Genomic DNA, 15,319 nt, shown 5'->3' with positions numbered 1-15,319 from the left:
CAAGAGCAAGGACTGTCTCAGGTAAGACAGCTTGTATGTGCGCAGCTCCACTTGCTTGGAACAATCTTCAGCAAGAATTGAAACTGAGCAATCTCATTCCTCTGCATGTTTTTAAAGCTAGGCTAAATGAAATGCTTGCCGATACAATGGGCACTTGTAAATGTCTATAACTATGTATCCTGTAAATATAATGTATAATGTCCTTTATTGTTTTATGTTTCATGTGGAACCTATATGCTGCAGGTCTCCCTTGAAACAGAGATCTATGATCTCAATGGGACCAATCTGGTTAAATAAAGGTTTGAAATGAAATGAAATGACTTTCACTATCCGACGTGTTTATGATGCGCCAGCGGACATCATTGTGTGCGTCTGCTGCTGTGGGGAAACTATGGAAACTACAGTTTTCTATACAGCGGACTACAACATGGATGTTCAATAAGAACGAGGGACTGCTGTAAACTAATCTAGAGACTCTGCACCGTGCTCTGATGCTGCTGCTTTATGAACGTGGACAACAGAGAAACATATTCTTCATGACCAAAGTTGGAATAGAAATAAAAAAGGAAAGTGAAACTTATGCTCGTCACCCTCTCCCTCCGGTCCACATTAATACCAATGATGAACGTTCATATTTCTCTTTTTTATTATAATACTGATGAACGTTCAGATCAAAGCACTTTGGCAACTTACCACCTACGTTTTAAAATGCTTAATAAGCACCGTAACTTTCATGATATAATTTCTCCGTCATAAGTCACTGTTGAGTGACGGCAAATGCTGCGGCTGCAAGGCATTGTGGGGCAGCATTTTCTCCTCTCCTTTCAGTTAGGGAGGTCCAGTGGTTCCTAAGCTAAAGGAGGTTATAAAGGAAGTTTAAAACCTCCTTTCCTTTCATCTAGAGAATTGGAACGGCACTTATCATGGCTGCCACTGAGGGACTTCGGGTCATTTCACTCGGTCAGGAAGGTTCCTAAGCTAAATGGACTATTGGACTGCAGCCTCTCTGCCCACTGCTCCTAGCACTAGACTCCTAGCACTAGACTCCTAGCACTAGACTCCTAGCACTAGACTCCTAGCACTAGACTCCGAGCACTAGACTCCTAGCACTAGACTCCTAGCACTAGACTCCGAGCACTAGACTCCTAGCACTAGACTCCTAGCACTAGACTCCTAGCACTAGACTCCTAGCACTAGACTCCTAGCACTAGACTCCTAGCACTAGACTCCTAGCACTAGACTCCTAGCACTAGACTCCTAGCACTAGACTCCGAGCACTAGACTCCGAGCACTAGGATGGGTTAAAAGCAGAGAACACATTTCACTGTGTGTGCTGTGTGCTCATCCCTCCCATTCTTATCCCTCTCTTAGTCGCTGTATTTGAATACATGAAGAAGATAACACATACCTATACTTGTGTAGAAATGCTGATATTATAGGTCTTCCTCTATAAACCTCAAGAACAACAAAACAAATGTAATTGACTGTTGGAGAGTCAGAAACACCTGCATGAGGTCGATTGTGCTAAACAGACGTGTGTCCTGATGGGGAGAGATTACGTCTGAGAAATGTCTTGTACGTGCCTGATCTAGTTTGTATCTGAGGGATTAGTAAGTATTGCAACTGGAAGTAATGAAACTGCAGTTAATTGCTTTTCCACACACGTCCGGCCCTTCTGGAGGTTTTTGTTTAGCTCACAGAGGTTGTGTCACTGCATCCCAGTGATCCATACTCACGAAGAGGAGGAAGACCGTAGAGACGGAAGAAAAGGACCAAAAGCAAAATATGAGAAGCCAAAAGTGCAAAGAAAGAAAAAGCAGAGTGTGTGAAGATCTTATATATGCAGATTTTAAGATGAGAGTTGGTCCACGAAAAATAAAGAAAAGCAAACCATATGATGCAAAGCTTTTATTGTCACATGCACAACGGCTACGAGGTCGTTTTTGGCAATGAACATCCAACAATGCAGCGTACAGAAATATACTAACAGTAAGACATAAAAAGGGAAATAAAATAGAGCAGGAGATATAATGGTGCAAATAAAATGCACCATATATTTACATGTAAAAGAGAACAAGATAAAACAGAACGTTGTGCTGTAATTAAGATGTTTATATGTATATTATATAAACATATGTATGGTAACACTTCAGAGAGTCCGGTCTTGTTGCCTGTGGGATAGAAATGTCCCTGAGTTGCATGTTTTCTCTCTAACCTTTCGTCATAGTTACATTTAAAGAAATTGGTTGACACATTCATCCCTCTTGATACGCTTCATATGCTCTACAGCTAGGAGACGATAATAGCTTAGCATAACGCAGCATCCACACGGCAGCGTGCGTTGAAGCTTGCCGGTGAGCTTGTCTGAAACTCGACCAACAACCAATCACATTAATCTCCCGCCCCGGACACACAAGCACGCGGTTGGATTGGCCAGGTTGTACTGGCAAAAGTTGAACATTGCTCAACTTTTGAAGCAAGCAAGGCGCGCAAAGCGAAGCAACACTCCCACAATGCAGTTCGGCAAAGCGTGACGTCACCCCATTCAAAGTGAATGGCACGCCGCCGTGTGGACGGGCCGTAACGGCTTTGGTTTGTCCATAGCTTCATAAAATGTGGTTTCATTTGTAATACTCAATCAATCAATGTTTATTTATATAGCCCAATATCACAAATGTTACATTTGTCTCAGTGGTCTTCACAGTGTGTACAGAATATCAGTATGACAATACGACACCCTCTGTCCTTAGACCCTCTGTCTTTAGACCCTCTGTCCTTAGACCCTCTGTCCTTAGACCCTCACATCGTACAAGGAAAAACTTCCAGAGAAAACCCACAGTTTAAAGGAACATGGGAGAAACCTCAGGGAGAGCTACAGAGGAGGGATCCCTCTCCCAGGACGGACAGACGTGCAATAGATGCCGTGTGTAAATTGAAAAGATAATACATTTTACAGAATATAGACCGAATGTTAGGAAATGCATGTGTCTGTAATAAGAAGATGAATCCACGAGGATGTCAGCTACAATCCTGTGGGAGCCTTCAGGGAAGTAGTATGATGAGAGTCTGGCAGGACCGCAGAGACAGGTTCAGCCACGACTCGAAGTCCAGGACTCAGATCCAGAACTCAGGATAGAGGACTCAGGACACACGACCACAGCAACAGGATTAGCCTCGACTCAGGATCCCGGCGTAGATATGTACACAAAAAAGAGATTTGGGGGAAGCTGGGTTAATCAGAACATGAGAGTACACGGGTACAAACATACAGAAAGACGGAGTAAGGTGCCCCCCCCCCAACAGTCCAAGCCTATAGTAACGTGTCTACATACATGCACTCCCTTAGGATAGGTTGAGGGAAAAGGGTAGCAAGTAAGAAGTAGGAAGCAGAGGTGGGGACACACAGGGAGAAAGGTCCCCACAAGAACCTGAATTGGTCAGAGGTAGGAGTGGGTCAGTGACTACGCTCCACCGGCCGGGCTAGGCCTCTCTGCAACCTGTTGCCCTCTGATAAACCTCGAGAGGTCAGAGAGGGGAAAGGTTTGGATAAAGTTTTAAATATAAGATCTACGTTTTTAGGATTTAAGTGAAAGAGTAAGAACTAAAATGTATAGGTGAAGAGGCACAACGTATCTACGTCAATGCACTCTTATTAGATTATTTTATTTTATCACTATAAGCTTTATCAAAAAGGAAGGTCTTAAGCGCACTCTTAAAAACGGATCGGCCGCCTGCCGCCCGAACACAAACCGGAAGCTGATTCCACAAATGTGGAGCTTGATGAGAAAGACATATAATACTGGACTTTTACTTGTTGTTTTCCCATGTTCTTTCTGCAAGTAAGCACACCAGATATCAAATGGAAATGACTTGGCTTTAGCTGCTGATCGACATATTTTATTTGACCATTTGGACTCGGCCAGTGTAGATGTGTCCAGCTTAGTTAATCGTCTCCTGGCGGAAGCTTCAATTTCACATTTAAGAGCGAGTGGTATTAATGTTGTCATCTAAGTGTTGGCAAGAAAGCGAATAAGCATATATTGAACTACTCCTTTAATTGTATTCACTTTGATGACTGCACACAGTTATGCTGGGAGACGTTGCACATTTTCCTCTGCATGGAGAGAACACATGTGAAAACCCACAATCAAATCCTCAACTAAATTAGCCCAAGTCGCTCGGAGGGGAGCCTGAGATAGTAGATGAAGGAGCTCGGGTTCTGTACTGCTGTGGGGAATTCAATTATTATATTTGTGAAGAGCTTTGTCATGGTGGGAAGTGATTTGTACCGCCTCCCAGAGAAGGAATAGGTAATCGAGAAACACCATTCTTGTCACAATGTACAGAACACACTGTCAAGCATTGAGCAGTTCAGGTGCTCACGCCGCTGATTATCTTCATGTCTGCATAAAACTGTAACTGACAAAGAATATGTGCCGTTAAATCTTCCCATTCTCCTCGACTGTATCTAGTTCATGCCACGCTTTGTATGCTGTCTGACTAGCAGCTGTACCACTGGTTGTAATCTCACTCTTTTATCTCTCACTAATCCTCTCTTTATTCTCAGAGTAAGATCACTCGTAGCCATCTTGAGGCGGAATCTGTCCGTGTGATTCCTGCTCCCTTTCTCTTACACTTCACTCGGGTTTTTCTCCTCGTCTGAAATAACCCCCTCTCTTGTAACGGGCTCTTGTGCAGCACCTTTTTTCTTCTTCGTCCTCCTCCACTCGCTCTTATCCTGATTTCCTGTCATCATTTCCCAGGGTCTCCATTCAGAGATGAGATCTCGCTGGCCATCCTCCAGCTGCAGGAGAATAACAGGCTGGAGATACTGAAGAGGAGGTGGTGGGAGGGAGGCCAATGCCCCAAAGAGGGGGACCACCGTGCCAAGGGTCAGTGGACCGCAGCTGTCCGTCTCCGTTTCCCTCCTTCTCTCTAATGTGCCCCATAATAGTCTCCTCACTCCCTGCTAAAGTCCTGCTAATGGCTAATGGCTAACCTAATGTCCTTGTGAAGGGTGCTTAGCGAAATCTACTTTCCCAAATGTCTCCTGTTTGTCTCAGGTGGTGTGTAATGGGAACTGTATTAGAGTGCGTCGGTCTGTTCACACGTGTTTAATGTGGTGTGTGTGTGTGTGTGTGTGTGTGTGTGTGTGTGTGTGTGTGTGTGTGTGTGTGTGTGTGTGTGTGTGTGTGTGTGTGTGTGTGTGTGTGTGTGTGTGTGTGTGTGTGTGTGTGTGTAAATGAAAAAGCCCCAGTATTTATGCCACTGCACTGTAAATCTAGTTTGAAAGCGCTTGGGGTAACTCTGGAATAAAAATAGTTAATACCTTTCTTCATCGATCTTCATTAGGGTAGTTTATATCCAGTGTTCAGCGGAGCAATAATTTCACTATTCATTCAGCCACTTCATCAATTTAAGGTTTGTAATTTAATTAAAACAGCACTTCCATAAATTTGAGGGTAATTGAAAGAGAATGATGAAGACATTTGAGCTGAAGGTAAAGAAGAAGGGATTTAATGAAATGATCAGTATTATAAGGGGTATAGATTGTGTAAGAGCTAAAGAGGTTCTAACCAATAAAAGTACATTTGCTGATTATTATTCTTAAAGGTGGGGTAGGTAAGAATGGAGAAACCGGCTCGCGCTAGAATTTGAAAATACACAGCCGGAACAAATCTGCCACTTCCTCACAGAGCCCCTCCTCCAACACACAGGGACGCACACATGACCAATGAGGGCACGAGATAAGTGTGTGCCCAGATGGAAGGCTGACAGGCAGGTAGGCCATCCAGTTACTTTAGCCGGCTCAGATGATTGGTCGTGCTTTTCACAGCGCCACGGCTTCCACAGATGATATTTTTTAATGTATTTTTTGTCAAAGCACTTCAGATATTCATTGCTATCGGGATGTTAAGAGCATTCCATGGAATATAACAAAAAGTGTATCTCGAGCCGGTTTCTCAAACTCACCTACCCCATCTTTAACTGTTTTTTTATCTCCATCTCTTTCTGTCACTTCAAAAACACTTGTATCTGATTTACATACGTATATTTTATTTATATTATATATAAGGAAATAAGTTTGTGTCATGGAAAACAAAGTACAGCGGATGGATTGAACGTTTCTATAAAATCGAGCTGCAGAAACTGAGAAATAAATTGTTGTCGGCGACCTCACTTCGACCCTGCCCGAGTTGTTATGCAGAGTCTCTCAAACTCCTGTTTTCTCACAGCCTGTCGCCTGTGGTCTTCAAGCCCGATGTAAAATAACGAGAGGGGGTCTCTTGAGTAATTTCCCCAGACATAAAGGAGTACTTTGACATTTTCAGAAAAGTGCTCAGTCGCTGAGAGTTAGTTGAGAAGATTGAAAGCACTCAGCAGCTGCTTAGCAAGACGCCTGGAAATGAAGAAATTGCTCTCAAGTGGAGACCTTCATTATATACCCTGTTTGTTCTGTACAAAAAACTAAAAGGATGAAATGGCAAGCTTTAGAGAGGCTAGTTGGCAGCACACTACTGATGCAGCCAGGCTAGCTGTGTCCACGCTGACTGGCAGTCGCTTCATGTTTATTGTATTGTAGTGGTGTCCATGTTCTCACCTCACCCTCGGCAAGATGGCAAACAATTGCATTTCCTCAACAGCTCTTCAGATCCAAAGAAAACATTGCATAACTTTGTCTTTCTGTGTATTAGTATCCCCATTAGCACTAGCATGAGGATTAGCTATTCTTCCTGGGGTCCAAGCAGCTCATGTGATTAATAATATAACTTGTATTGAAGTCAAAACTCAAATGAAAAGCCTTTCAACCACCCTGAGCCCGGCTGTGTATGTTTGACTTACACAGCCGGGCTCACAGCAATTCGGTTTCGCTGGCCGTGACTGTGCTCTGTATCAAACGTGTTTCCTGCTTGCTGGTTGAGTGTACTCAGCAAAAAACCTTTCCCATAATCATTTTGAAAATCCTGAAGCTCGCTGCTCGGCTGCGCACTGCAGATCAGTATTCTCCACTTCACCTGGTTTTTCCTGTCCAAATATTGTCTGCGTCTGTGTGTAACATTTCATGCTCTTGATTCTGCAATCTCTGCACCATGTTGCCTTGACAACTCAACATTAGATGCACAGTCAAATCTACGTTAGAGGGTCTTGAGCATTGATGGTAATGGGATGTTAAATGACTGTTTCCCCGTTTCTTTTCCCGGTATTTGTCCTCGGTGATATTGCAAGTGGAGCTGCTATGATGCAAGACAAACTCATACTCGTCTCACGGTGAAATATCATCGCATCGCATCGCATCGTCGGTGAGGGTGTTGCTGTTAGATTTAGACACCATTGCAGTAGGTGGATCTCTGGCTGTTAACCAGCTCAGTGTGTCGTGCATTCGTACTACACTCCTCCAGTAAGAGCACACCGCCTGTGGAAACAAATCTATGTCCCGGGCTGTGTCATGATTAGTCGATTTGAAAGCTGGTGCTGCTTGTGCGTCCTAATGTGTGTCCCCTGTGGCCCCCTCTCAGGCCTGGGCATGGAGAACATTGGGGGCATCTTCGTGGTCCTGATCTGTGGCCTCATCATCGCCGTGTTTGTGGCCATTATGGAGTTCGTGTGGTCGACACGCCGCTCTGCAGACACCGATGAGGTATGCCCCCATACCTGCCCTCGCCGACCCCACAGACACACCCCAGTAGGTTCCCATGGCACCCCGCCAACCCTTTTGATTATGTTGTTTTGTGTGTGTGTGTGTGTGTGTGAGACTGAGTAGATTTCTCTCAGCTTTTGCCTCCATGTGTGTGTTGTGGGTGCTCTAACATCTGAGGTCTAACGTGTTATGTGCATGTTGAGATGAGAGGAATGATCAAGTATGCGGCCCCTGAACTGTCCGAAATGTTTACAACTAATACAAGGATTGGATTTGACTTTGCATGTCCTGCCTGTTTTGAAGTCATTGCGCCCTTTGTTAGTGTTTGGTGTGTGGCAGCAAGTGTTCGTGAGCTAATCCTGATGGTACCGATAAGCAATATTGAGACATGGCAATATTTGCTTGCTGTAGATAAGTAGTGTGATCTGTTTCCCGGGCATTAAATGTCATGATGTATCTTCTTTTACACGCCTCACATGTACGCTGGTATTCCTCGTATCCATTCTTGGATTACTTCTCACCCATTTCACTGTGCGTCCCCCTCTATCCCTCACACACACACACACACCTCCTGTCATCAGTGTCTGTTCTCCGAGAGCGAGTATTGTTTCTGTTTATGTGAGCACATTACTTTCTTTGATTATGATTTCAACGAAAATGTGGTTTGTCTGAAGTGGATTGTTGCCGTCGTGTTTGCAAATAACATTGGTCATGCTGGAATGATACCAATATCCGTGTGTGTGTGTGTGTGTGTGTGAGAGGGGGAGGGTGTGTGTGCCTTTGCGTCTGTGCACCTGAGTTTGCAGCCTGTCCGTTCATAGTGCCATAATGAAGTGCCCATAAACTAAACAACATTTCGGTGTTTTGTGTGGTTGGATTGTAATAACTCTCTCTGCTCCTTGGATATTCTCCCATCTCTATCCTCTCCTCATCCTCCCCCATCGCCTCCTCATTTCTGTCCCGACACCATCCCTCCATTTGTCGATCTCTGTGCCTTCGCTTCTTCTGCGACTCTTCTTCCACCAACCCTCCCTGTCTCTCTGCCTTGATCCCGCCTCTTTTTCTGTTGCTTTTCCTTTTGTATTTCCTCGTTTCCCCTCTTCTTTACGCCCCGCCTCACCACCGCCTTGTTCTGCGGCCTGCCCACTTTGTGTCTGTGGCGCTCCCTCCTTCCCTCCCGTCTTTCCCCTCTTTCCTCCCCCCTCCAGGTGTCTGTCTGTCAGGAGATGATCACCGAGTTCAGAAACGCCGTCTCCTGTAAGAAGAGTTCCCGTATGCGTCGCCGTCGGCCCCTCAACAGCTCGGCGGCCCTGCGTAACCCCGCCCGCATCGCGCTGGGCGCCCCCCGCCCGCTGCGCCTGGTGCGGGAGATGCGCCTCAGCAACGGGAAGCTGTACAGCGGAGCCGGGCCTCTGACGGGCGGAGCTGGAGGTCCGGGACCCCCTGATCTGGGCCCCGGTCCCCAGCGGATCCTCGATGATCCCCTGGGAGCCAACGCCACCCCTCCTCCTCCACCGGCCCCCACCCCGGTGATGCTGCCCGCCCGCAGCTGCGCCCACGTGCGGATCTGCCAGGAGTGCCGGAGGATCCAGAGCCTGAGATCGGGCACCTTAGGGTCCGCCTCCACCAGAATACCCCCGTCATCGGCCCCCCTGCCCAGGCTACCCCCACCCCCGCCCCCATCCTCATCCAACACAGACAGTGAGGGCGCAGGGGGCCCAGCCCGCGGCAGCTACACCACGGCACCCCCCCCCACACCTCCAGACCCCTCCCTCCTCCACAGAACAGCAACACCACAGACCTGCTGGGCGACCAGGACTGAGAGCAGAGGAGCGGAGGTGGGGGGGAATATTTGTGCTGCTGAGAGAAACGCCGCTTGTTTCCACCTGAGCAATGTATCGGAGGACAACAAGAGGGGGGGGGGGGGGGTGGAGGGAGAGAAGAGATGAACTGAGCCAATAGAAAATGAGACGACCTTTATAAGGAGAGGGAACACGTGATAGACCTGAATACTGTGAGGTTCAGCTTCTGTCATAAACTCCCATTAACAGTTCAGCTTGGACACATCTGAGCGGAAACACACGACCAGCTGATGGTTTCCATTGGCTTCCTTTTTCTCCCCTTCCTCCCCCTCTCACTTCACCTTCAGATTTGAGGGCGCTGGCTTTCTTCCCACAGACTCTAAATACCCCCTCTATTAAAATGAAGCCTTGTTGGAGGACATACTGTATCCGTATGTGATTTAAAACCGCAACTAAAAGACTTCCAGAGAATTATTTCCTGTTGTTTCTTTTCTTTTGTTGTCTCTCTCGTTTTGTTACCATTGTTCTAAGTGGGAATTACAGAGTTAAGTACAGACTACATGTGACAATACGGTGGATTATGACAAAGTAAGGAACTCGACTGCGGCTTATTGTGTTCGAGAGTTTTGTGTCCCTCCCTGTGACCCGTAGCTGGAAACTGGATTGAAAAGACAAAATGCAAACAGTAGCGGAGAAAACTGTCTGCCTTTCTTTACACTATGTGTGTGTGTTTGTACAAAAATGTGTCTTTAAATGTGTCTTTAAATACTTTAAAGTGAGGAGAACCATGTCCCCCGCGACAGCGCCCTTCTACAAATGTTAGATAATCAGACGGAGAGACTGAGCAAGAGGTTTTGAAATGTGAAACGAATGTCCCTCGTAATCCCGGGTAACACTTGCCAAGCCTTTACTCCTTTCTCACCTCTGCTCCCACAGCGCTGAGGAGACAGAGAGGCGGAGCCCGGGAGCACCGGCAGGGGAACAGAGAGGGATGAGATGGAAAACAGGCAGCGAGGGAAAAGGACACCACTGAATTTGAATGAGAAACCCTTCGCTGAACTACTTCCATTATTAGATCTGTCCTGATCTGTTAATTCTGGGCATCTTTTAAGGCGCTTGTTACCGCGCCAGCGCCAGCTCCTTCTCCTCTCGGTTTAGCAACTTGGCTCCCGCCAGACTGATAGACTCAACGCAGCCTCGTCAATACTGTTTCAAGCTTTTGATCGCCTAATTACTCCCCTCGGTGGCAGGGGACTCGTTCGGGGGGGGGGGGGTGTTGAACACAGAGAAACATGCTGATAAATAGATTTAGAATAAATACATGTTTTTGTAGCACTGCGCCTGGGAAGAGAAGTCTAATGATGCTGTTGAAGTTACAGCCCTACTGCTCAGCGAGATCCGAACACTACACTTTGTTAGCCACGGGCCTTAAAGGGAATTCACTGGTGGATTTGCAGATTGTTATGCCTTTCATTTCCACTTCGGCACACCGGTGATCATTAAGAGCATACTTTACATTGTTACCAGGTTCTCAATCCCCGAAGTTGCCACTGTTTTCCCAGCATGTGGCATTATTACACAGAGCATTCAAGAAAAAGGCTGCTTTGAATCTATAACTCTCCTATTGTCCACAAATCCAACACATAGACCAACATCACCAATGAATTGATACAATGACCAGACTTACAATTATCCAGAGCATGTAACCTTTTATAACTCCATGCAATGGATTTCTATTGAATACAACAATAAAAACCATTAAAATACACACAAAGGAGTCACACCGTTGCTTTGAGCCACGTTTTCTCAAGACTATTTCTCTTTTCTGAGGAAACTATGTCACGGTGGCCATTTTAAGAGAAGTTAGAAGGTAATTTTTTTTGGAAACACTGAAAGGGATGAGACCACCGATATTAATCCGAAAGGAATAAAATGAATGCTTACACAAAAAGTAGTATCCTTATGAAGCAAGATGACTAATGGAGGTCTAAACTGTAATAGTGAGTTGTGTTTTCTGCAGCGTTATTTCCCTTCAGTGATCAGTGTGTTCTCTGTGGTTCAGCCCCTCTGTGTGAGTGTCCCTTCAGAAGTAAATGTCCTGATTTATTTTGCACAATAGCCCATTATCCCATAGTATATATATATATATTTTTGATATGACATATCAAGTGCTGTATTAGCATTTTCTGCACCGCAGGTCATTGACTCATCAGTGTCTCAGTGTTTATCGCATCAGCTCCCAACATACTCGCTGTAAAGTGATTCACGTTTTGACACACTCTTTTACATATAGTAAGTAACTATTGCTCCAAAAAAGAAACATGTGAGGGTAGTCTGATGAAACGTATCCCCGTCACCCTGGCTGTGTTTTCTTAGTGTTTGTCGTTTGATTTCCTGACAGCAGATTGTATGAATGTAATGCTTTTCAACAGCTGATTCTCAATTGAACTTCATGAACTTGTTTTTATTTCTTTAATATGTTTTCTGGCCCCGAGTTTCCCCACTGGAAAGACCTCTTGACACCCATGAGTTCCCTCTAAAACACGTGCATTTACAAACTGCTTCACATGTAACCGAGGGGTGACATGCTTTCAATTCAGATCCCACCAAAAGGCAGGACTACGATCCCTCACTTCCCACCCATCCATATTCAGCAGTCATACAATGTCAAATAGAAACCCACCAGTTCAGCCCTTCACAATTCCCCCTGGGTTATACAAAAATACATGGCATTGTTGTCTGGGCAAACATTGCATTGCCGTATGACATTATGCATTTCGCAGGGAAACAGATTTGTCGAGTGTTGTGCTCCAGATAATGAATGATAACATTGTTTGCACACATTATGCTGTTTCTACCAATGATTTCTGTCAGCAGACGCCGGCCTGGATTTCTCTCTGTTTACTTCTCCCTTTGTGTCCTGAATGCTGACAAGGCAACCGGAGCCAACCCCTTTCCACAAGAAGTCACAGTACACACACACACGCACACATCTTCATTTCCAATTCCCTTGTTGTCCAAAGGTTGTAAACCCACTGTTGTTTTCAATTGTGTCTCTTTCCTGTGTTCACTTTGGTTTGTTGTGGTACGAATTCACAAACTTGATGTGTGACAGCTGCACATAGACAACGGATAAGGGTCCATCCACGGCTTCAAAACATCAGCGTTTACTAGAGGCGAGATGAAGGTTAAAAAGAATATTGTTTGTTTGTATAACTTCTAGTATGAAGGTAAGGGAGGGTCACAAAACAAATCAGAAGGGGTGTCTGAGCAGTCACTCCACAAAACAAAGCTTTTTTGTTTATTTTTATGTTCTTTTCTTTGGTATTTTTTCATATTTCTATACTAGTGCTAAATGGATTATTAAAACTGATGATGAATATTATGATGAAATTGTTGTTATTATTCCTATTAAAGAGCAAGAGGTTCTATAGTGTGATTGTGGCTGAAGGGGGGTGGGAGGTGCAATGGTGCTCTGCAGAGAGATTGCCCTGTTGTTCAAAACCTATAGACACACAAACTTCTTTTGGAATAAAAAAAATATTCAAACAGTCTCATAGTGACGTTTGTGTTTTCCTTTCTGAGCGGGAGGGTTTGCTGCCTTTTTACTCGTCATGTTTGGGTCATGATTCATTGAAGAATATAGCCAGTAAAAGCATTGTAGCACATGTGGAACAACAGTGATGTTATAGTCTGTGTTGTTGTGCGTTTGGCGGTCTACCAAGGACCATGGTAGAAGAAGAAGAAGAAGAACTTTGGTATTTTTCAACCTAGTCTAAGCATTTGTTTTTCTAAGTGAGTTATACCGACAACAATTTGGGAAATTGGGCATGTATTGAGCGATGCCTTGCTGAGGGAAGCCACTAAACGGCCCGAGGCAATAGAGGTTTGTCAATATACACGTCCACTTAAAGTGCTTGTTTTTACCACTGACAACACTATGGCAAGGATCCTACAGAGAAATAAAACATTTTCTTTACCTTTCACTTCATCCACAGCCTGTTTGTTATTGTGTAAAACCCTGCGATGCATCCACATTGTTGAAGTCAGCTAAATATTCTGCCATGACATTGAAAAAGATAACAAAAACTCAGACGACAACAAGGCTTTCCCCTCTTAAACTCTTACTCACGTCTCCACTGTCGACACCTGGCAACAAGTCACACATGCAGATAAACAAACTGAAAATGGAAGGTTAAAGAAAAAACATTAGATATTTCTGTCGATGGCAAAAGCAAACACTTCTAGTGAACGTGTGGTGACTAATTGCCCCTTTAATTTCAAAAATGGTTCCCCCCATTAGTCACTAAGACACTAAAACATTGGAGAGTATCGTTCTAGAGGGAGTTTCTTATTGGTTACATCACTAACACTCGCGCATCTATTGGCTTGCGCTCAAACACATTGTACGTCAGTGACCATCAACTAGCGACTCGCGGGTCAAATCTGGCACGCGCTGTGGTGCTGGCGGAGTGGTTCGTTCGTTCGCCCCCCACTCATTTTTGTTTTACAACGTCCCGTGAGCAATGTGCAGTACCGGAGTCCAACAGAGAGGCAGCAGCTGCGGGACAGTAGACTGCGTACTGCGTTAGCCTACCCTTCCCTGAAGATGAAGGCCCATTCCCAAACCGCCCCCTACACCCTACCCCTCCGTTTGCGCGTTCACGCGGAGGGGCCGCCATATTGAGGGCTGTTCCAAAGCAACGAGTGTGGAGCGGTGTGGAGGGGGAGTGGGCTATCAAGCCCTCAAACAGCGAGTCTGCAGCTGGCAATGCTGAACAAAACCATCACTAGATCGTGTTACATCAGCGTAATATAAAAGTACATAACGATTGATGTGTACATTAGCATAATTACGAATGGCTCGGACATTACACTAGTTAGCCGCTAGCTGCTAGCAGCTAACTGCGGCAGCCGCCTCGTTATTTGTTAATATCAAATCCATCATAACAATCCAGAACGCGCGGTGCTGTTACGTGTACGCAAATTGACGTGCTTGTGATGTGAACGAGCCTTTTGGGGGGCGTGGCTAAAGTTGCGCATGCTCTATGAGCGCACATACGGGTACTTCTCAGGCATGCTGGGTAATCTGTGACGTTTCACTCTCAAAAGTTGGGCCATTTTGTCATCCATGCACTAATGAGCAACTCTCATAGGAATGAATGAGGCCCCGCCTCCCACGCTGTATCCAGTTCTTATTATACATCCATGGCTTTATGCGCTCCGCAGTAGCCCCCGCTACTCCGGCGACTTGACAGTACATGAGCGTGCTCCACTAGCACCCCAACCCCCCCCCCCCCCCCTGGTCAACAACTTCAAAATTCAGGGCTATATACAAATCGCTGGCCCCCGAAAGTGTCTCTGGGAATAATGTGGGCCCTTGGACAAATGTAGTTGGTGATCCCTGTTGTACGTGATAAACTGAGGGGCGGGACATCTCTAGGCAGTTGACCAATCAGAGCAGAGCCGGCCAGCTAACCAATCAAAGCAGACTGGGCTCTGGTTTCAGACAGAGGGTGAAAATAGGTGCTGTATGAGACAAATAAAGAGCTTTTGGAACATTAAAGCATGGAGACATGTCCCAGTAGAGACACTACATACAAATATGAACCTAAAAGTATAAAAGGCCCCTTCAAGTAGAAGTACAGCAAAAACTACTTAAAAGTAACAAAGTAAAAGTGCTCATTCTGCAAAAAGAGCTCACACTTCCTTTGAATGGTGTTTGTTTCTCATACATTTTCTATCATGAAATAACTCTTTAGTAATCAAGAACACATTTGGTAAGGTGTGTAAAGATGCTGACCTTTATTAAGCAAGAGACACTCACAACAACAAGTTCTGCTTTAAAGCAAGTGGAGAACATTTACAGAAATGTTGT

The 15,319-nt window shown here is 45.2% G+C and overlaps 1 protein-coding gene across 1 annotated transcript in view; it reads left to right on the top strand.

Moving 5' to 3' along the window:
• Positions 1 to 9,508, top strand: part of grik5 (glutamate receptor, ionotropic, kainate 5) — a 143,229-nt gene extending 133,721 nt beyond the window's left edge. Inside the window, 4 exon segments of the mRNA XM_034102321.2 lie at positions 4,764 to 4,892; positions 7,518 to 7,684; positions 8,848 to 9,355; positions 9,358 to 9,508. Coding sequence (XP_033958212.2) covers positions 4,764 to 4,892; positions 7,518 to 7,684; positions 8,848 to 9,355; positions 9,358 to 9,461 — 908 coding nt within the window. The 3' untranslated portion in view covers positions 9,462 to 9,508.
• The last annotated feature ends 5,811 nt before the right edge of the window (positions 9,509 to 15,319 follow it).

Source organism: Pseudochaenichthys georgianus, chromosome 16, assembly GCF_902827115.2.
Source record: "Pseudochaenichthys georgianus chromosome 16, fPseGeo1.2, whole genome shotgun sequence".
Taxonomy (NCBI): Eukaryota; Metazoa; Chordata; class Actinopteri; order Perciformes; family Channichthyidae; genus Pseudochaenichthys; species Pseudochaenichthys georgianus.
The sequence above is the reverse complement of the archived record's forward strand: the minus strand, read 5'-3'. Positions and strand labels throughout refer to the sequence as shown.